This window comes from Heptranchias perlo, chromosome 2 (assembly GCF_035084215.1).
Source record: "Heptranchias perlo isolate sHepPer1 chromosome 2, sHepPer1.hap1, whole genome shotgun sequence".
Taxonomy (NCBI): Eukaryota; Metazoa; Chordata; class Chondrichthyes; order Hexanchiformes; family Hexanchidae; genus Heptranchias; species Heptranchias perlo.
Window position 1 is genome coordinate 171,542,549 of NC_090326.1, and position 23,998 is coordinate 171,566,546.

Here is a 23,998-nt window from a genome sequence, read left to right on the forward strand (position 1 = left end):
TGAACTCCAATGAGTAGAGTCCCAATCTACTCAACCTCTCCTCATATGTCCGCCCCCTCATCCCCGGGATTAACCGAGTGAACCTTCTTTGTACTGCCTCAAGAGCAAGTATGTCTTTTCTTAAGTATGGACACCAAAACTGTATGCAGTATTCCAGGTGCAGTCTCACCAATACCTTATATAACTGCAGCAATACCTCCCTGTTTTTATATTCTATCCCCTAGCAATAAAAGCCAACATTCCGTTGGCCTTCTTGATCACCTGCTGCACCTGCATATCAGGAACATTCCCCCCGGAATGGAAGTCCTTTCTATTTGTGAGTCTCTGTGCTGTGAGGCCGCTCTCTGCCCCACGCCCACTCCCAAAGTGTCCAGACCTGCTCCACCAGAGGCAGCTCCCTACCTCTTCCCTGCTCTCTGCCCGATCTATGCTCCCTGCCCTGTGACCAGTGCCCACTCCCACAGTGTCCAGACCTGCTGCAGCAGAGGCTGCCCTCTGCCCCGCTCTCTCCCCTCTGCCCACTCCCCCAGAGTCCAGACCTAGTCCAGCAGAGGCCAGCATCCTACGCTCTGCTCTCTGCCCAGTGCCCACTCCCCCAGAGTCCATACCTGCTCCAGCAGAGGCTGTGTGCTCGGTACTGCTGCAAACCGTTTGTAAGCCTGTTTGACATTGATTGGAATCTCATCAGGAGAGGGGGGAGAGGGAGGAGACGCGACCAGAGGCTGCGGAGAGGAGAAGGAAGAGCAGGAGAAATAAACAGCAAAGGACAGAAAGAGAGCGAGAGAAAAAAACAGGAAGGATAAAATTGGGCTTCTCACTGGTGACTGCAGATCACCTCTTGAAATATAGCAAATTCAGCAAATAGCAAACAGAGTAGATCAAGAACAGTGTGAGGATATAAACAGGGAATACTGGAGGTATACAGCAGCCAGACTGGGAGAGCGGGGGTTTAGGGCGTCCGGGAGAGCGGGGGTTTAGGGCGTCCGGGAGAGCGGGGGTTAGGGCGTCCGGGAGAGCGGGGGTTTAGGGCGTCCGGGAGAGCGGGGGTTTAGGGCGTCCGGGAGAGCGGGGGTTTAGGGCGTCCGGGAGAGCGGGGGTATAGGGCGTGCGGTGGGAGGGGGAGCGGGGGTTTAGGTGTCCGGTGGGGGGAGAGCGGGGGATTAGGGTGTCCGGTGGGGGGGAGAGCGGAGGTTTAGGGTGTCCGGTGGGGGAGAGCGGGGGTTTAGGGCGTCCGGTGGGGTGAGAGCGGGGGTACAGTGTCCGGTGGGGGAGAGTGGGGGTTTAGGGTGTCCGATGGGGGGAGAGTGGGGTACAGCGTCCGGTGTGGGGGGGTGGGGGAGAGTGGGGTACAGTGTCCGGTGGGGGGAGAGCGGGTACAGTGTCCCGGTCGGGGAGAGTGGGGTACAGTGTCCGGTGTGGGGGGGTGGGGGAGAGCGGGGTACAGTGTCCGGTCGGGGGAGAGTGGGGTACAGTGTCCGGTGTGGGGGGGGTGGGGGAGAGCGGGGTACAGTGTCCGGTGGGGGAGAGCGGGGTACAGTGTCCGGTCGGGGAGAGTGGGGGTTTAGGGTGTCCGATGGGGGGAGAGCGGGGTACAGCGTCCGGTGTGGGGGGGGCGGGGGAGAGTGGGGTACAGTGTCCGGTGTGGGGGGGCGGGGGAGAGCGGGGTACAGTGTCCGGTCGGGGGAGAGCGGGGTACAGTGTCCGGTGTGGGGGGGCGGGGGAGAGCGGGGTACAGTGTCCGGTGTGGGGGGGCGGGGGAGAGTAGGGTACAGTGTCCGGTGGGGGGAGAGCGGGGGTACAGTGTCCGGTCGGGGGAGAGTGGGGGTTTAGGGTGTCCGATGGGGGGAGAGCGGGGTACAGCGTCCGGTGTGGGGGGGCGGGGGGAGAGTGGGGTACAGTGTCCGGTGTGGGGGGGCGGGGGAGAGCGGGGTACAGTGTCCGGGTCGGGGGAGAGCGGGGTACAGTGTCCGGTGTGGGGGGCTGGGGAGAGCGGGGTACAGTGTCCGGTCGGGGGAGAGCGGGGTACAGTGTCCGGTGTGGGGGGTGTGGGGGAGAGCGGGGTACAGTGTCCGGTGTGGGGGGTGTGGGGGAGAGCGGGGTACAGCGTCCGGTGTGGGGGGGTGGGGGAGAGCGGGGTACAGCGTCCGGTGTGGGGGGCGGGGGAGAGCGGGGTACAGTGTCCGGTGTGGGGGGTGGGGGAGAGTGGGGGTACGGTGTCTGGTGTGGGGGGGCGGGGGAGAGCGGGGTACAGTGTCCGGTGTGGGGGCGGGGGAGAGCGGGGTACAGTGTCCGGTGTGGGGGCGGGGGAGAGCGGGGTACAGTGTCCGGTGGGGGGAGAGCGGGGTACGGTGTCGGTGTGGGGGGTGGGGGAGAGTGGGGGTACGGTGTCTGGTGTGGGGGGTGGGGGAGAGCGGGGTACAGTGTCCGTGGGGGGAGAGCGGGGTACAGTGTCCGGTGTGGGGGGGGCGGGGAGAGCGGGGTACAGTGTCCGGTGTGGGGGGGGCGGGGGAGAGCGGGGTACAGTGTCCGGTGTGGGGGGCGGGGGAGAGTGGGGGTACGGTGTCCGGTCGGGGGGTGGGGGGAGAGCGGGGTACAGTGTCCGGTGTGGGGGGGTGGGGGAGAGTGGGGTACAGTGTCCGGTGTGGGGGGGTGGGGGAGAGCGGGGTACAGTGTCCGGTGTGGGGGGGTGGGGGAGAGTGGGGGTACGGTGTCTGGGAGAGAGATTCAGACAGTAGTGGGCAGTGAGGGAACCCTAGTGATGTGAGGGGCATGGATGCTGCAAGCTGTTATGTGTTTAGCAGCTAATCTCTGTCCTTCTCAGTCAGTGCACGGTGCCCACAGTCTCATGGTACCATATCCAGCTCAGGATGGCTGCCGTCTAAACACACTTCCCAATCAGTGATTCACTGATCTCAGCACTTGATACAGACTGCTTGTAATATAGTACAACTTTCACAAGAGCACTGCAGACCTTTTGGACTGTTTCAGTGTGAAAGATTTGGGGAATGGAGAGTAGGATTGTGTTCAGTGTACGGGGAGACAGTGCTGAGTAATGAAATATTTCCCACATTCACCGCCCCCCCTCTCCAAGTGTTCCCAGGTCAGGGCCACACATTCAAACATGGCTTAATCTGGTGTAATCTTCCCATCAGCCACATCAGCCAAACCCACTCCCTCCCTCTGAGACCTGTCACTCAGGACAGGATTAAAAATAACAAAGCAACAAAGAATACTGTAAACCCTCTTACAATGGAACTGTTCACAGTGAGATTCTCTGTGATTACTGAAAAGCTCCGTCATAAAAGAGAGAGGGCTGTGGGAACAGGTAGTCATAAAAATACTGAGGTTCAACTGGTTCTCCTCCTACCATCCTGGTGTTCACATGAATAAATAAAACCTCTTTACAGAGAAACCCTAAAACTGAAACTCTCTTATACAGAAACCCTCTTATACTGAAACCCTCTTATACTGAAACCCCTTTATACTGAAACCCCTTTATAGTGAAACCCTCTTATACTGAAACCCTCTTATACTGAAACCCTCTTGGAATCATAGAATAGTTACGGTGCAGAAGGAGGCCATTCGGCCCATGGAGCCTGTGCCAGCTCTCTGTAGGAGCAATCCAGCAATCCCCCGCACTTTCCCTGTAGCCCTGCAAATTTTTCTCCTTCAGGTACCTATCTGATTCCTTTTTGAAAACCACAATTGACCCTGCTTCTACCACCCTTTCAGGCAGTGCGTTCCAGATCCTAACAACTCGCTGTATAAAAAAGTTTTTCCTCATGTCGCCTTTGGTTCTTTTGCCAATCACCTAAAACCTTACCGACAGTGGGAACAGCTTCTCTTTATTGACTCTGTCTAAACCCTTCATGATTTTGAACATCTCGATCAAATCTCCTCTCAACCTTCTCTGTTCCAAGGAGAACAATCCCAGCTTCTCCAGTCTATCCACGTAACTAAAGTCTCTCATCCCTGGAATCATTCAAGTAAATCTCCTCTACACCCTCTCTAAGGCATCTTTCCTAAAGAGCAGTGCCCAGAACTGGACACAATATTCCAATTGTGGCCAAACCAGTGTTTTATAAAGGTTCATCATGACTTCCTTGCTTTTGTACTCTATGCCTCTATTTATAAAGCCCAGGATCCCGTATGCTTTTTTACCCGCTTTCTTAAATTGTCCTGCCATCTTCAACGACCTGTGTACAGATACCCCCAGATCTCTCTGTTCCTGCACCCACTTTAGAATTGCACCCTCTAATTTATATTGCCTCTCCTCGTTCTTCCTACCAAAATGTATCACTTCGCACTTCTCTGCGTTAAATGTTATCTGCCACGTGTCCGCCCATTCCACCAGCCTGTCTATATCCTCTTGAAGTCTATCACTATCCACCTCACTGTTCATAACACTTCCAAGTTTTGTGTCATCTGCAAATTTTGAAATTGTGCCCTGTACACCCAAGTCCAAGTCGATAATATGTCAAGAAAAGCAGTGGTCCCAGCACTGACCTCTGGGGAACACCACTGTACACCTCCCTCCAGTCCCAAACACAACTGTTCACCACTACTCTCTGTTTCCTGTAACTTAGCCAATTTTGTATCCATGCTGCCACTGCCCCCTTTATTCCATGGGCTTCATGTGGCACTTTATCAAACGCCTTTTAGAAATCCATATACACATCAACCACATTGCCCTCATCAAAAAACTCAATCAAGATAGTCAAACACGATTTGCCTTTAACAAATCCGTGCTGGTTTTCCCTTATTAATCTACAATTGTCCAAGTGACTGTTAATTCTGTCCCGGATTATCGTTTCTAAAAGTTTCCCCACCACTGAGATTAACTGACTGGTCAATAGTTGCTGGGTTTATCCTTACACCTTTTTTGAACAAGGGTGTAACATTTGCAATTCTCCAGTCCTCTGGCACCACCCCCGTATCTACAGATGTTTGGAAGATTATGGCCAGTACCTCCACAATTTCCACCCTTACTTCCCTCAGCAACCTAGGATGCATCCCATCTGGACGGGTGACTTATCTACTTTAAATACAGCTAGCCTTTCTAGTACCTCTTCTTTATCAATTTTTAGCCCATCCAGTATCTCAACTATATGTTTCTTTACTGAGACTCTGGCAGCATCTTCTTCCTTGGTAAAGACAGATGCAATGTACTCATTTAGTACCTCGGCCATGCCCTCTGCCTCCATGAGTAAATCTCCTTTATGGTCCCTAATCGCCCCACCCCTCCTCTTACTACCCGTTTACTGTTTACAGCCTGTAGAAGACTTTTGGATTCCCTTTTATGTTTGCCACCAGTCTATTCTCATACTCTCTCTTTGCCCCTCTTATTTCCTTTTTCACTTCCCCTCTGAACTTTCTATATTCAGCCTGGTTCTCACTTGTATTATCAACCTGACATCTGTCATACGCCCCCTTTTTCTGCTTCATCTTACTCTCTATCTTTTTTGTCATCCAGGGAGCTCTGGCTTTAGTTGCCCTACCTTTCCCCCTCTGGGATGTACCTGGACTGTACCTGAATCATCTCCTCTTTAAAGGCCGCCCACTGTTCAATTACAGTTTTGCCTGCCAATCTTTGATGCCAATTTACCCGGGACAGATCTGTTCTCAACCCACTGAAATTAGTCCTCCTCCAATTAAGTATTTTTACTCTAGATTGCTCCTTGTCCTTTTCCATAGCTAATCTAAACCTTATGATACTATGATCGCTGCTCCCTAAATGCTCCCCCACTGACACTTGCTCCACTTGGCCTGCCTCATTCCCCAGAACCAGATCGAGCAATGCCTCCTTCCTCACTGGGCCGAAGCAAACTGATCAAGAAAGTTCTCCTGAACACATTCAAAAATTCTTCCCCCCTATTGCCCCTTATACTATTACTGTCCCAGTCTATATTAGGATAGTTGAAGATCCCCATTATCAATACTCTATGGCTCTTGCACCTCTCTTAAACAAAGAAAAAGGGTGGGACTCTACAAATCTAGAGCCCCCTTGATGTTAAGGCGCATACAGGGTAAGGATAAGACATTATGTCAATATTAAGAGCTAAATAGTGCAGAAAGCCTCGAGTATAGAAAGTGGAGGGTGAAATTAAAAAGGAAATTAGGAAAGCAAAGAGAGGGCATGAAAAATATTGACAAGTAACATCAGGAAACTCAAAGACATTTTATAATACATAAAGTGCAAGAGGATAACTAAGGAAAGAGTAGGGCCTATTAGAGACCAAAAAGGTAAACTATGTGTGGAGGCGGAAGATGTGGGTCTGGTTCTTAATACATACTTTGCATCTGTCTTCACAAAGGAGAGGGACGATGCAGACATTGTAGTTAAAGAGGAGGAGTGTGAAATATTGGATGGGATAAACATGGTGAGAGAGGAAATATTAAGGGGTTTAGCATCTTTGAAAGTGGATAAATCACCAGGCCCGGATGAAATGTATCCAGGCTGTTAGGAGAAGCCTGGGAGGAAATAGCGGAGGCTCTGACCATCATTTTCCAATCCTCACTGGATACAGGCGTGGTGCCGGAGGATTGGAGACTGCTAATGTTGTACTGCTGTTTAAAAAGGAGCGAAGGATAGACCGAGTAATTACAGGCCAGTCAGTCTAACCTCGGTGGTGGGCAAATTACTGGAATCAATTCTGTGGGACAGGATAAACGTCACTGAGAAAGGCACGGACTAATCAAGGACAGTCAGCACGGATTTGTAAGGAAGGTCGTGTCTGACTAACTTGACTGAATTTTTAGAGGTAACAAGGAGGGTCGATGAGAGTAAAGTGTTTGATGTAGTCTACATGGATTTTAGCAAGGCTTTTGACCAGGTCCCATACGGTTGACTGGTCAAAAAAGTAAAAGCCCATGGGATCCAAGGGAATGTGGCAAGTTGGATCCAAAATTGACTCAGTGGCAGGAAGCAAAGGGTAATGGTTGACAGGTGTTTTTGTGACTGGAAGGCTGTTTCCAGTGGGGTTCCACAGGGCTCGGTACTCGGTCCCTTGCTTTTTGTGGTATATATTAATGATTTGGATTGAATGTGGGGGGCATGATTAAGAAGTTTGCAGATGATACAAAAATTGGCCATGTGCTTAATAGTGAGGAGGAAAGCTGTAGACTGCAGGAAGATATCAATGGACTGGTCAGGTGGCAGAAAAGTGGCAAATGGAATTCAATCCAGAGAAGTGTGAGGAATGCATTTGGGCGAGGGCAAACAAGGCAAGGAATACACAATAAATGGGAGGATACTGAGAGGCGTAGAGGAAGTGAGGGATCTTGGAGTGCATGTCCACAGATCCCTGAAGGTCGCAGGACAGGTAGATAAGGTGGTTAAAAAGGCATATGGAATACTTTCCTTTATTAGCCGAGGCATAGAATATAAGAGCAGGGAGGTTATGCTGGAACTGTATAAAACACTAGTTAGGCCACAGCTTGAGTACTGGGTACAGTTCTGGTCACCACATTACAGGAAAGATGTGATTGCACTAGAGAGGGTGCAGAGGAGATTTACGAGGATGTTGCCAGGGCTGGAGAATTTTAGCTATGAGGAAAGATTGGATAGGCTGGGGTTGTTCTCTTTGGAACAGAGGAGGCTGAGGGGAGATTTAATTGAGGTGTATAAAATTATGAGGGGCCCAGATAGAGTGGATAGGAAGGACCTATTTCCTTAGTGGAGGGGTCAGTGACCAGGGGGCATAGATTTAAAGTGATGGCAGAAGGATCAGAGGGGAGCTGAGGAGAATGTTTTCCCCCAGAGGGTGGTGGGGGTCTGGAACTCACTGCCTGAGAGGGTGGGAGAGGCAGAAACCCTCAACTCATTTAAAAAGTACCTGGATGTGCACCTGAAGAGCCTTGACCTGCAGGGCTACGGACCAAGTGCTGGAAAGTGGGATTAAGCTGGATAGCCCTTTATAGTTGGCACAGACACGATGGGCCGAATGGCCTCCTCCTGTGCCATAACTTTCTATGATCTTATGAAACTGAAACCCCTTTATACAGAAACCCCCTTATACAGAAACCCCTTTATACAGAAACCCCCTTATACAGAAACCCCCTTATACAGAAACCCCCTTATACAGAAACCCCTTTATACAGAAACCCCCTTATACAGAAACCCCTTTATACAGAAACCCCCTTATACAGAAACCCCCTTATACAGAAACCCTCTTATACTGAAACCCCTTTATACAGAAACCCCTTTATACTGAAACCCCTTTATACAGAAACCCCTTTATACAGAAACCCCCTTATACAGAAACCCCCCTTATACAGAAACCCCCTTATACAGAACCCCCTTATACAGAAACCCCCTTTATACTGAAACCCCTTTATACAGAAACCCTCTTATACTGAAACCCTCTTATACTGAACCCTCTTATACTGAAACCCTCTTTATAGTGAAAACCGCAAACACTGAAGCTCCCTTGCGATGAGGAGATCTGGAGGATGTGATGTGTCTACAATGCAAGTGTCAGTCAGCCTCCTCCAACCATCGAGTGTCCTGGGAAACACGTTTCAGTTGTGCTGTAACTATGGTGTGAGTCGGACCGAAGCCTTTCTTACTGCAGTTAGTCTTTGTAGCTCAGTCCTATTTGCAGGTCTTATGGGCCAGTAGGGCTGTGTTCTATTGCACTGTGTCAAAGCTCCAGGCTTTTCCTTTCCCATGTACCCTATAGATCTCACCAGTGGCCCCACCGCTGCAACACTTACAGTATTCTGTGGCACTGCCTGCTCCTCTGCTTTCTGGAACGGGTTCGGACTGTTCCTGCCCTCTGTTGGTGCTGGAGCCACAAACGGTCTGACCCTGGGCATCGGCTGAATGACTCCGGGTTTGGTCTGTCCGTCAGCAACAGGAGAGAGAGAGAGAGCGAGAGTGAGAGCGAGGGGAGAGAGAGGGGGAGAGCGAGGGGGGGAGAGAGAGGGGGGGAGAGAGAGGGGGAGAGAGGGGAGAGGAGGGGGAGAGAGAGGGGGGAGAGAGAGGGGGGGAGAGAGGGGGGGAGAGAGAGGGGGGGAGAGAGAGGGGAGAGAGGGGGAGAGAGGGGGAGAGAGAGGGGGGGAGAGAGGGGGGGAGAGAGGGGGAGAGAGAGGGGGGGAGAGAGGGGGGGAGAGAGAGGGGGGGAGAGAGGGGGGGAGAGAGAGGGGGGGAGAGAGGGGGGGAGAGAGGGGGGGAGAGAGGGGGGAGAGAGGGGGAGGGGGAGAGAGAGGGGGGGAGAGAGGGGGAGAGAGAGGGGAGAGAGAGGGGGAGAGAGAGGGGGGGAGAGAGGGGGGGAGAGAGGGGGGGGGAGAGAGAGGGGGAGGGGGAGAGAGAGGGGAGGGGAGGGGGAGAGAGGGGGGAGAGCGAGAGAGAGGGGGAGAGCGAGAGAGGGGGGAGAGAGAGGGGAGGGGGAGAGCGAGAGGGGGAGAGAGCGAGAGAGAGGGAGAGATAGGGGAGAGCGAGAGGGGGGAGAGAGAGGGGGGGAGAGAGAGGGGGAGGGGGAGAGAGAGGGGGAGAGCGACGAGAGGGGGGGAGAGAGAGGGGGAGAGAGAGGGGAGAGAGAGGGGGAGAGCGAGAGAGGGGGGGAGGAGAGGGGGAGGGGGAGAGCGAGAGAGGGGGAGAGAGAGGGGGAGAGAGAGAGAGAGGGGGAGAGAGGGGGGGAGGGGGAGAGAGAGGGGAGAGAGGGGGAGAGCGGGAGAGAGAGGGGGAGAGCGGGAGAGAGGGGGAGAACGAGAGAGAGGGGGAGAGCGAGAGAGAGGGGGAGAGCAGGAGAGCGGGAGAGAGGGGGAGAGCGAGAGAAAGGGGGAGAGCGAGAGAGAGGGGGAGCGCGAGAGAGAGGGGGAGCGCGAGAGAGAGAGGGGGAGAGCGAGAGAGAGGGGAGAGAGAGGGGGAGGGGGAGAGCGAGAGAGAGGGGGAGGGCGAGAGAGGGGGAGCGCGAGAGAGGGGGAGCGCGAGAGAGAGGGGGAGAGAGAGGGGGAGGGGGAGAGCGAGAGAGAGGGGGAGAGGGGGGGAGGGGGAGAGCGAGAGAGCGGGAGAAAGGGGGAAGAGCGAGAGAAAGGGGAAAGAGCGAGAGAGAGGGGGAGCGTGAGAGAGAGGGGAGAGCGCGAGAGAGAGGGGAGCGCGAGAGAGGGGGAGCGCGAGAGAGGGGAGAGAGGGGGAGCGCGAGAGAGAGGAGGAGAGAGGGGGAGCGCGAGAGAGAGGGGGGAGCGCGAGAGAGAGAGGGGGAGCACGAGAGAGAGGGGGAGCACGAGAGAGAGGGGGAGCGCGAGAGAGAGGGGGAGAGAGAGGGGGAGGGGGAGAGAGAGAGAGCGGGAGAAAGGGGAAAGAGCGAGAGAAAGGGGAAAGAGCGAGAGAAAGGGGAAAGAGCGAGAGAAAGGGGAAAGAGCGAGAGAAAGGGGAAAGAGCGAGAGAAAGGGGAAAGAGCGAGAGAGAGGGGGAGCGCGAGAGAGAGACAAAGCAGGGAGAGGGGACAGGGCAGAGAGACAGACAGAGAGAGGCAAGAGCAAGACAAAGACAGAGAGAGAGGGAGCCAGTGAGGAAGAGAGGGAGAGAGGGAGCGGGTTGGGGGGGGGGGGGGGAAGAGGGAGCGAAGGGAGCAGGGGGGGGAGGGAGCGGGGGGGGCGAGAGGGAGCGGGGGGGGGGGCGAGAGGGGGCGCGGGGGAGAGGGGGCGCGGGGGAGAGGGGGCGCGGGGGAGAGGGGGCGCGGGGGAGAGGGGGCGCGGGGGAGAGGGGGCGCGGGGGAGAGGGGGCGCGGGGGAGAGGGGGCGCGGGGGAGAGGGGGCGCGGGGGGAGAGGGGGGAGAGGGGGTGCGGGGGAGAGGGGGTGCGGGGGAGAGGGGGTGCGGGGGATAGATAGACAGAGGGACAGAAACAGGGAGAGAAAGAGAGGGGGACAGGGAGCAGAAATGGAGAAACAGAAAAAGGCATAGAATGTAAACAAATTAGAATACAGACTTATTCCTTCAAACTGAACATGATTTTGTTTTGGCTATTTCAGGGTGATTTGTGGTCGAAGTGAAAGGACAAGTGAGCCGATGGACATGATTCAGGGAGTGCAGCCCAAAACAAGGCTGCTGTCGACAACATAGAAACACAGAAACAGAGAAAATAGGAGCAAGAGTAGGCCATTCGGCCCTTCGGGCCTGCTCCCCCATTCAAAATGATCATGGCTGATCGTCTAACTCAGTACCCTGTTCCCACTTTTTCCCCATATCCCTCGATCCCTTTAGCATTAAGAAATATATCTATCTCCTTCTTGAATACATCTAATGACTTGGCCTCCACTGCCTTCTATGGTAGAGAATTCCACAGGTTCACCACCCTCTGAGTGAAGAAATGTCTCCTCATCTCGGTTCTAAATGGCATACCCCGTATCCTGAGGACTGTGACCCCTGGTTCTGGACTCCCCAGCCATCGGGAACATCCTCCCTGCATCTAGTCTGTCCCAGTCCTGTTAGAATTTTATGTTTCGATGAGATCACCTCTCATTCTTCTAAACTCTAGTGAATATGGGCCCAGTCGACCCAATCTCTCCTCATACGTCAGTCCTGCCATCCCAGGAATCCGTCTGGTAAACCTTCATTGCACTCCCTCCATGGCAAGGACATCCTTCCTCAGATAAGGAGACCAAAACTGCACACAATACTCCAGATGTGGTCTCACCAAGGCCCTGTATAACTGCAGTAAGACATCCCCGCTCCTGTACTCAAATCCTCCTGCAATGAAGGCCAACATACCATTCGCCTTCCCAACTGCTTGCCGCACCTGAATGCTCGCTTTCAGTGACTGGTGTACAAGGACACCCAGGTCTCGTTGCACCTCCCCTTTTCCCAATCTATCACCATTCAGATAATAATCTGCCTTTCTGTTTTTACAACCAAAGTGGATAACCTCACATTTATCCACATTATTCTGCATCTGCCATGTTCTTGCCCACTCACCCAACTTGTCTAAATCACATCGGAGCCTCTTTGCATCCTCCTCACAGCTCACATTCAACCCCAGCTTTGTGTCGTCTGCAAACTTGGAAATGTTACATTTAGTTCCCTCATCCAAATCATTGATATATATTGTGAATAGCTGGGGCCCAAGCACTGATCCCTGCGGTACCCCACTAGTCACTGCCTGTCACCCGGAAAAAGACCCGTTTATTCCTACTCTCTGTTTCCTGTCTGTCAACCAATTCTCAATCCATGCCAGTATATTCCCCCCAATCCCATGTGCTTTAATTTTACACACTAACCTCTTGTGTGGGACCTTATCAAAAGCCTTCTGAAAATCCAAATACACCACATCCACTGGTTCTCCCCTATCTATTCTACTAGTTACATCCTCAAAAAAACTCCAGTAGATTTATTAAGCATGATTTCCCTTTCATAAACCCATGCTGACTTTGTCCAATCCCGTTAATGCCTTCCAAGTGTTCTGTTATCACATCTTTTATAATAGACTCTAGCATTTTCCCCACTACTGATGTTAGGCTAACTGGTCTGTAATTCCCTGTTTTTTCTCTCCCTCCTTTTTTAAATAGTGGGGTTACATTTGCCACCCTCCAATCTGTAGGAACTGTTCCAGAGTCTATAGAATTTTGGAAGATGATCACCAATGCATCCACTATTTCCAGGGCCACTTCCTTTAGTACTCTGGGATGTAGATTATCAGGCCCTGGGGATTTGTCAGCCTTTAGCCCCATTAATTTCCTTAGCACTATTTTTTTACTAATACTGGTTTCCTTCAGTTTCTCTCTCTCACTGGACCCTTGGTTCCCTAACATTTCTGGCAGGTTATTTATGTCCTCCTTTGTGAAGACAGAACCAAAGTATGTGTTTAATTGTTCTGCCATTTCTTTGTTCCCCATTATAATTACCCCCATTTCTGACTGTAAGGGACCTACATTTGTCTTCACTAATCTTTTTCTCTTGACATATTTATAGAAGCTTTTACAGTCAGTTTTTATGTTCCCTGCCAGTTTACTCTCATACTCTATTTTTCCCCTCCTGATCAATCTCTTTGTTCTCCTTTGCTGAATTCTGAACTGCTCCCAATCCTCAGGCTTGCCGCTTTTTCTGCCAATTTTATATGTCTCCTCTTTGGATCTAATACTATCCCTAATTTCTTTTGTAATCCACGGTTGAGCCACCTTTCCTGTTTTATTTTTGTGCCAGACAGGAATGAATAATTGTTGTAATTCCTGCACATGTTCTTTAAATATTAGCCATTGCCTATCCACCATCATCCCTTTTAGTCAAGTTCCCCAATCTATCATCGCCAACTCACACCTCATACTTTCGTAATTTCCTTTATTTAGATTCAGGACTCTAGTTTTGGATTCAACTACTTCACTCTCCATCTTAATGAGGAATTCTATCATGTTATGGTTGCTCTTCCCTAAGGGGACCCCGCACAACAAGATTGTTAATTAATCCTTTCTCATTGCACAATACCCAGTCTAGGATCGCCTGTTCTCTCGTTGGTTCCTCAACGTATTGGTCTAGAAAACCATCATGTACACACTCCAGGAATTCCTCCCCCCACAGTATTATTGCTAATTTGGTTTGACCAATCTATATGTAGATCAAATTCACCCATGATTATAGTTGTACCCTTCTTGCATGTGTCTCTAATTTCCTGTTTAATGCCCTCCCCTACATCTCCAGTAGTGTTTGGGGGCCTATAGACAACCCCCACCAACGTTTTCTGCCCCTTGGTGTTTCTTAGCTCCACCCATACAGATTCCACATCGTGATTTTCCGAGCCAATATCCTTCCTCACTGTTGCATTGATTTCCTCCTTTACTAACAACATCCAGGGCAATGGATAAGAGTCTGCACAGTAGTGGAGAAACATTCCAGAAGGGAATTCAGGAGAAACTTCTTTACCCAGAGAGTGGTGAGAATGTGGAACTCGCTCCCACAAGGAGTAGTTGAGGCGAATAGCATAGATGCAATTAAGGGGAAGCTGGATAAACACATGAGGGAGAAAGGAATAGAAGGATATGCTGATAGGGTGAGATGAAGTAGGGAGGGAGGAGCATAAACTCCGGCATGGACCAGTTGGGCCGAATGGCCTGTTTCTGTGCTCTGCATTTTATTAAGTCTCTGTAAGAGATCACTTACAACTCTTTGGGAAATCTGGTGATATCCTGCAACACAGTGCACACTCTCTGTATTATACCACAGGCTCTATCCTGGAACATAGGAACAGGAGGAGGCCATTCAGCCCCTCGAGCCTGTTCCACCATTCAATGAGATCCTAACTCCATCCACCCACCTTGGCTCCATATCCATGGGCTAACAAAACTCTATCGATCTGATTTATGATTATTAATTGAGCCAGCATCTACTGCTCTCTGTGGGAGAGAGTCCCACACTTCTACCACCCTTTGTGTGAAGAAGTGTTTCCTAACGTCTCTCCTGAACGGCCTGGCTCTGATTTTAAGGTTATGTCCCTTTGTCCTAGTCAAGATTCTCTCCATCTACCCTAACAATTCCTTTCAAAATCCTAAAAGCCTTGATCAAATCACCCCCTAACCTTCTATACTCCAGGGATTACAAGCCTACTTTATTTAATCTCTCATAATCTAACCCTTGAACTCTGTACAGTGTGCACTCTGTATCGTGTTCTTTGTATTCTATTGTCACCCAGAAAGTACACCTTTTTAAGAAGCAATTGTAAAATGGTAGGTGGGAGGACTCACCGGCTGGGAGGTGGGCGAGCTGCAGAACTCTCGTGGGACACTGCTGCTGGGAATGGGAGGCTCACTGGAACTGCCCTGGAAAACACAACGGCAGCAGGTAAAACAATCTATTCAAGGTAGACCACGCACTCACCGCACACCCACCCTAACAACCGCACACCCACCCTAACAACCGCACACCCACCCTAACAACCGCACACCCACCCTAACAACCGCACACCCACCCTAACAACCGCACACCCACCCTAACAACCGCACACCCACCCTAACAACCGCACACCCACCCTAACAACCGCGCACCCACCCTAACAACCGCACACCCACCCTAGTAACAACCGCACACCCACCCTAACAACCGCACACCCACCCTAGTAACAACCGCACACCCACCCTAACAACCGCACACCCACCCTAACAACCGCACACCCACCCTAACAACCGCACACCCACCCTAACAACCGCACACCCACCCTAGTAACAACCGCACACCCACCCTAACAACCGCACACCCACCCTAATAACAACCGCACACCCACCCTAACAACCGCACACCCACCCTAATAACAACCGCACACCCACCCTAATAACAACCGCACACCCACCCTAACAACCGCACACCCACCCTAATAACAACCGCACACCCACCCTACTAACAACCGCACACCCACCCTAACAACTGCACACCCACCCTAACAACCGCACACCCACCCTAACAACTGCACACCCACCCTAACAACCGCACACCCAACCTACTAACAACCGCACACCCACCCTAACAACCGCACACCCACCCTACTAACAACCGCACACCCACCCTAACAACCGCACACCCACCCTAACAACTGCACACCCACCCTAACAACCGCACACCCAACCTACTAACAACCGCACACCCACCCTAACAACCGCACACCACCCTAGTAACAACCGCACACCCACCCTAACAACCGCACACCCACCCTAACAACCGCACACCCACCCTAACAACCGCACACCCACCCTAATAACAACCGCACACCCACCCTAACAACCGCACACCCACCCTAGTAACAACCGCACACCCACCCTAACAACCGCACACCCACCCTAGTAACAACCGCACACCCACCCTAACAACCGCACACCCACCCTAGTAACAACCGCACACCCACCCTAACAACCGCACACCCACCCTAACAACCGCACACCCACCCTAACAACCGCACACCCACCCTAACAACCGCACACCCACCCTAGTAACAACCGCACACCCACCCTAGTAACAACCGCACACCCACCCTAACAACCGCACACCCACCCTAACAACCGCACACCCACCCTAACAACCGCACACCCACCCTAACAACCGCACACCCACCCTAATAACAACCGCACACCCACCCTAATAACAACCGCACACCCACCCTAATAACAACCGCACACCCACCCTAACAACCGCACACCCACCCTAATAACAACCGCACACCCACCCTAACAACCGCACACCCACCCTAACAACCGCACACCCACCCTAACAACCGCACACCCACCCTAATAACAACCGCACACCCACCCTAATAACAACCGCACACCCACCCTAACAACCGCACACCCACCCTAATAACAACCGCACACCCACCCTAACAACCGCACACCCACCCTAACAACCGCACACCCACCCTAACAACCGCACACCCACCCTAATAACAACCGCACACCCACCCTAATAACAACCGCACACCCACCCTAACAACCGCACACCCACCCTAATAACAACCGCACACCCACCCTAACAACCGCACACCCACCCTAACAACCGCACACCCACCCTAACAACCGCACACCCACCCTAGTAACAACCGCACACCCACCCTAACAACCGCACACCCACCCTAATAACAACCGCACACCCACCCTAACAACCGCACACCCACCCTAACAACCGCACACCCACCCTAGTAACAACCGCACACCCACCCTAATAACAACCGCACACCCACCCTAATAACAACCGCACACCGACCCTAATAACAACCGCACACCCACCCTAATAACAACCGCACACCCACCCTAATAACAACTGCACACCGACCCTAATAACAACCGCACACCCACCCTAATAACAACCGCACACCCACCCTAACAACCGCACACCCACCCTAACAACCGCACACCCACCCTAATAACAACCGCACACCCACCCTAACAACCGCACACCCACCCTAGTAACAACCGCACACCCACCCTAACAACCGCACACCACCCTAGTAACAACCGCACACCCACCCTAACAACCGCACACCCACCCTAATAACAACCGCACACCGACCCTAACAACCGCACACCCACCCTAATAACAACCGCACACCCACCCTAACAACTGCACACCCACCCTAGTAACAACCGCACACCCACCCTAATAACAACCGCACACCCACCCTAACAACCGCACACCCACCCTAACAACCGCACACCCACCCTAATAACAACCGCACACCCACCCTAACAACCGCACACCCACCCTAATAACAACCGCACACCCACCCTAACAACCGCACACCCACCCTAGTAACAACCGCACACCCACCCTAACAACCGCACACCCACCCTAATAACAACCGCACACCCACCCTAACAACCGCACACCCACCACAAACTCTCAGCACAATCACCGCAACACACCGCACTCGCTGCAGTCTCACCACACCCTCACTGCAGTAACCGCACACTCACCTCAAACTCTCAACACACTCACCGCAGTCACGGCGTACACACCGCAGACTCACCGCAACAACTGCGCACACACCGCAGACTCACCTCACCCTCAACGCAGTGACCGCACACTCACCGCAACACACCACAGTAATCGCACACCCACCGCAACACACCACAGTAACCGCACACTCACCGCAACACACCACAGTAACCGCACACTCACCGCAACACACCACAGTAACCGCACACCCACCGCAACACACCACAGTAACCGCACACCCACCGCAACACACCACAGTAATCGCACACCCACCGCAACACACCACAGTAATCGCACACCCACCGCAACACACCACAGTAATCGCACACCCACCGCAACACACCACAGTAACCGCACACCCACCGCAACACACCACAGTAACCGCACACCCACCGCAACACACCACAGTAACTGCACACTCACCGCAACACACCACAGTAACCGCACTCTCACCGCAACACACCACAGTAACCGCACACTCACCGCAACACACCACAGTAACCGCACACCCACCGCAACACACCACAGTAACCGCACACTCACCGCAACACACCACAGTAACCGCACTCTCACCGCAACACACCACAGTAACCGCACTCTCACCGCAACACACCACAGTAACCGCACACCCACCGCAACACACCACAGTAATCGCACACCCACCGCAACACACCACAGTAACCGCACACCCACCGCAACACACCACAGTAATCGCACACCCACCGCAACACACCACAGTAATCGCACACCCACCGCAACACACCACAGTAATCGCACACCCACCGCAACACACCACAGTAACCGCACACCCACCGCAACACACCACAGTAACCGCACACCCACCGCAACACACCACAGTAACTGCACACTCACCGCAACACACCACAGCAACCGTACACCCACCGCAACACACCACAGTAACCGCACTCTCACCGCAACACACCACAGTAACCGCACACTCACCGCAACACACCACAGTAACTGCACACTCACCGCAACACACCACAGCAACCGCACACCCACCGCAACACACCACAGTAACTGCACAGTCACCGCAACACAACACAGTAACCGCACACCCACCGCAACACACCACAGTAATCGCACCCACCGCAACACACCACAGTAATCGCACCCACCGCAACACACCACAGTAATCGCACACCCACCGCAACACACCACAGTAATCGCACACCCACCGCAACACACCACAGTAACCACACACCCACCGCAACACACCACAGTAACCGCACACCCACCGCAACACACCACAGTAACCGCACACCCACCGCAACACACCACAGTAACCGCACACCCACCGCAACACACCACAGTAACCGCACACCCACCGCAACACACCACAGTAATCGCACACCCACCGCAACACACCACAGTAATCGCACACCCACCGCAACACACCACAGTAATCGCACTCTCACCGCAACACACCACAGTAATCGCACCCACCGCAACACACCACAGTAATCGCACACCCACCGCAACACACCACAGTAATCGCACACTCACCGCAACACACCACAGTAATCGCACCCACCGCAACACACCACAGTAACCGCACACCCACCGCAACACACCACAGTAATCGCACCCACCGCAACACACCACAGTAATCGCACACCCACCGCAACACACCACAGTAATCGCACCCACCGCAACACACCACAGTAATCGCACACTCACCGCAACACACCACAGTAATCGCACACCCACCGCAACACACCACAGTAATCGCACACCCACCGCAACACACCACAGTAACCGCACACCCACCGCAACACACCACAGTAACCGCACACCCACCGCAACACACCACAGTAACCGCACACCCACCGCAACACACCACAGTAATCGCACACCCACCGCAACACACCACAGTAACCGCACCCACCGCAACACACCACAGTAACCGCACACTCACCGCAACACACCACAGTAATCGCACCCACCGCAACACACCACAGTAATCGCACACCCACCGCAACACACCACAGTAATCGCACACCCACCGCAACACACCACAGTAATCGCACACCCACCGCAACACACCACAGTAATCGCACACCCACCGCAACACACCACAGTAACCGCACACCCACCGCAACACACCACAGTAATCGCACACCCACCGCAACACACCACAGTAACTGCACACTCACCGCAACACACCACAGCAACCGTACACCCACCGCAACACACCACAGTAACCGCACACCCACCGCAACACACCACAGTAATCGCACACCCACCGCAACACACCACAGTAACTGCACACTCACCGCAACACACCACAGCAACCGTACACCCACCGCAACACACCACAGTAACCGTACACCCACCGCAACACACCACAGTAACCGCACACCCACCGCAACACACCACAGTAATCGCACCCACCGCAACACACCACAGTAACCGCACTCTCACCGCAACACACCACAGTAACCGCACACCCACCGCAACACACCACAGTAATCGCACCCACCGTAACACTCCACAGTAATCGCACCCACCGCAACACACCACAGTAACCGCACTCTCACCGCAACACACCACAGTAATCGCACCCACCGTAACACTCCACAGTAATCGCACCCACCGTAACACTCCGCAGTAATCGCACCCACCGCAACACACCACAGTAACCGCACTCTCACCGCAACACACCACAGTAACCGCACTCTCACCGCAACACACCACAGTAACCGCACTCTCACCGCAACACACCACAGTAACCGCACTCTCACCGCAACACACCACAGTAACCGCACACCCACCGCAACACACCACAGTAATCGCACACACACCGCAACACACCACAGTAACCGCACACCCACCGCAACACACCACAGTAATCGCACACACACCGCAACACACCACAGTAATCGCACACCCACCGCAACACACCACAGTAATCGCACACCCACCGCAACACACCACAGTAATCGCACACTCACCGCAACACACCACAGTAATCGCACCCACCGCAACACACCACAGTAATTGCACAATCGTAAAATACATTGAGATGCAGTGCTGTATATATACTGTATTATACTAGTGCATTAACGATATACATTGCTGTGTAATGCTGTATATATACTGTGTTTACTGGTGCCCATTGTGATTTATATTGATACACATTGCTGCGTAGAATTACAGACATAGGATACACAGCACAGAAACAGGCCATTCAGCCCAACTGTTCTATGCTGGAATTTATACTCCACTCTAATTACCTCTTCCCACCCTGCCCCCCGTATCCCTCATGTTTGCATCAAGCCTCCCCTTAAATACATCAACACTCTCTGCTTCAACCACTCCATGTGCCAGTGAGTTCCACATTCTCACCGCTCTCTGTGTAAAGAAATTCCTCCTAAATTCTTTATTTGATCTGTTAGTGACTATCTTATATTTATGTCCCTTCGTTTTGGATTCACCCACAAGTGGAAACAGTTTTTTTTTACATCCACCCTATCGAACCCCATCATTTTAAAGACCTCGATCAGGTCTCCTCTTAGCCAGAGAGAAGAGACGCAGCCTGATCAATGTTTCCTGACAGTTCCATCCTCTCAACCCTTTTCTGCACTTTCTCCAGTGCTTCTATATCCTTGTAATATGAAGACCAGGACTGCCCACAGCACTCAAGAGTGTGGTCGAACCAAGGTTCTGTATAAATTTAACATTACCTCCCTACTCAAGTATTAACTAGTGCTGTGGGAGAGGATTTAAACTAATTTGTCAGGGGCATGGGCATTAGAGAGGAGAAACAAGGTGCACAGAGGACTGGGAGAGACAAGTAGCACCAGAGTAAAGAATGGTTCAGAAATAGGAGGGATCAGTCAGGGGACAAACACGAGGCAGACTAAGATGAGACTGGAGTGCATGTGTGTAAATGCACGTAGTGTGGTGAATAAGGTTGGTGAGCTGCAGGATCAAGTCGTCACATGGGACTATGATATAGTGGCAATAATAGAGACCAGGCTCAGAGAAGGGGAGGATTGGGTACTGAATATTCCTGGATACAAGGTATTCAGGAAAGATAGGGAAGGAAAGAAAGGAGGGAAGGACGGGACAGTATTGATCAGAGAAACTATTATAGCACTGGAAAGGGATGATGTCATTGAGGGTCAAAGACAGAATCCGTATGCTTCGAATTAAGGAGCAATAGAGGAGCGATTACACGACTGGGTGTGAACTATAGGCCACCAAATAGTGGGAGGGAGATAGAGGAGCAAATATGCAGCCAAATTACAGAAAGATGCAAGAACCACAGAGTAGTGATAATGGGGGACTTCAATTATCCCGATACAGACTGGGATAGCAACAGTGTAAAGGGCAAAGAGGGGGAGGGATTCCTGAAATGTGCACAAGAGAACTTCCCTGATCAGTGTGTTTTCAGCCCAAACAGGGAGGACGCAGTGCTGGATCTAGTTCTGGGAAATGAAATGGGGCAGGTGGAGTATGTTTCAGTGGGGGAGCATTTGGGAAACAGTGATCATAATATCATTGTAAAAATGTAAAAATACTAAACTGGAGGGGGGTTAATTTCAGCGGATTGGAATCAAAAATTGGTAGGCCAAGCAGCAATTGAGCATTGGGAGGCCTTCGAGGAAGAGTTGGTTCAGGTACAGAGTAGACACATTCCTACAAGGGGGAAAGCAAGGGGATCCAAAGCTAGAGCTCCCTGCATGACTAAAGATATAGAGATTAAACTAAAACAGGAAAAGGAGGTTTATGACGAATGTAAGGTTCATAATATCATAGAGAACCAGGCTGAACAGAGAAAGTACAGAGGAGATCAAAAACAGGGAATAAAAGGGTCAAAGAGAGAGTATGAGAATAGATTAGCAGCTAACATAAAAGGGAATCCAAATGTCTTTTATAAACATATAAACAGGAAAAGGGTAATCAAAGGAAGGGTGGGGCCTATTAGGGACAAAAAAGCCTGGGGATTGGGAGAGTTTTAGAAACCAACAAAGGACAGCCAAAAAATTGATAAAAAGGGAGAAAATAGAATATGAAAGTAAACTAGCAAGAAATATAAAAACAGATTTTAAGAGCTTCTACAAGTATGTAAAAAGGAAGAGAGCAGCAAAAGTAAACGTTGGTCCCTTAGAGGCTGAGACAGGAGAAATTATAATGGGGAATAAGGAAATGGCAGATGCGTAAAACAAATATTTTGTAGAAGACACAAAAAGCATACCAGAGATAGTGGGGAACCAAAGGGCTAATGAGAGTGAGGAACTTAAAAGTAATTATCAGTAGAGAAAAAGTACTTGAGAAACTAATGGGACTAAAAGCCGATAAATCCCCTGGTCCTGATGGCCTACATCCGAGGGTTCTAAAAGAGGTGGCTGCAGAGATAGTGGATGCATTGGTTATGATCTTCCAAAATTCCCTAGATTCTAGAACGGTCCCAGCGGATTGGAAGGTAGCAAATGTGACCCCGCTATTCAAGAAAGGAGGGAGAGAGAAAACAGGGAATTACAGGCCAGTTAGCCTGACAGTCTTCGGGAAAGTGCTGGAATATATTATTAAGGAAGTTTTTTTTATTCGTTCATGGGATGTGGGCGTCACTGGCAATCATTTACTGCCCATCCTAACTGCCCTCGAGAAGGTGGTGGTGAGCCACCTTCTTCAACAACTGAGTGGCTTGCTAGCCATTTCAGAGGACAATTAAGAATCAACCACATTGCTGTGGGTCTAGAGTCACATATAGGCCGGATGGCAGGTTTTCTTTTCTAAAGGACATTAGTGAAGCAGATGGGTTTTTACGACAATTCGGTAGTTTCATGGCCACCATTACTGATACTAGTTTTTTTTATTCCCGAATTTTATTTAATGAATTGAATTTAAATTCCCCAGCTGCCGTGGCGGGATTTGAACTCATGACTCCGGATTATTAGTCCAGCTCTGGATTACTAATCCAGTAGCATAACCACTATGCTACCATACCCAACAGATAGCATAGTGATTATTCAGGAAGTGGTAACAGGGTACTTAAAAATCATATGATTCGGCAGAGTCAACATGGTTTTATGAAAGGGAAATCGTGTTTGACAAATTATTAGAATTTTTTGAGGATGTAACTAGCAGGGTAGATAAAGGGGAACCAGTGGATGTCGTATATTTGGATTTTCAAAAGGCATTCGATAAGGTGCCACATAAAAGGTTGTTACACTAGATAAGGGCTCATGGGGTTGGGGGTAATATATTAGCATGGATAGAGGATTGGTCCACGGACAGAAAACAGAGAGTAGGGATAAACGGGTCATTCTCAGGTTGTCAGGCTGTAACTAGTGGGGTGCCGCAAGGATCAGTGCTTGGGCCTCAGCTATTTACAATCTATATTAATGACTTAGATGAAGGGACCGAGTGTAATGTATCCAAGTTTGCTGACGATACAAAGCTAGGTGGGAAAGTAAGCTGTGAGGAGGACACAAAGAGTCTGCAAAGGGATATAGACAGGTGAGTGGGCAAGAAGGTGGCAGATGGAGTATAATGTGGGAAAATGTGAGGTTATTCACTTTGGTAGAAAGAATAGAAAAACAGAATATTTTTTAAATGGT

General features: G+C 51.5%; 1 protein-coding gene across 1 annotated transcript in view; it reads right to left on the reverse strand.

Annotated features, from left to right (window-relative positions):
* scrib (scribble planar cell polarity protein) overlaps positions 1 to 23,998 on the reverse strand; it is a 296,559-nt gene that overhangs the window by 72,936 nt on the left and 199,625 nt on the right. The window contains 3 exon segments of the mRNA XM_067996625.1: positions 609 to 722; positions 8,716 to 8,841; positions 14,675 to 14,749. Coding sequence (XP_067852726.1) covers positions 609 to 722; positions 8,716 to 8,841; positions 14,675 to 14,749 — 315 coding nt within the window.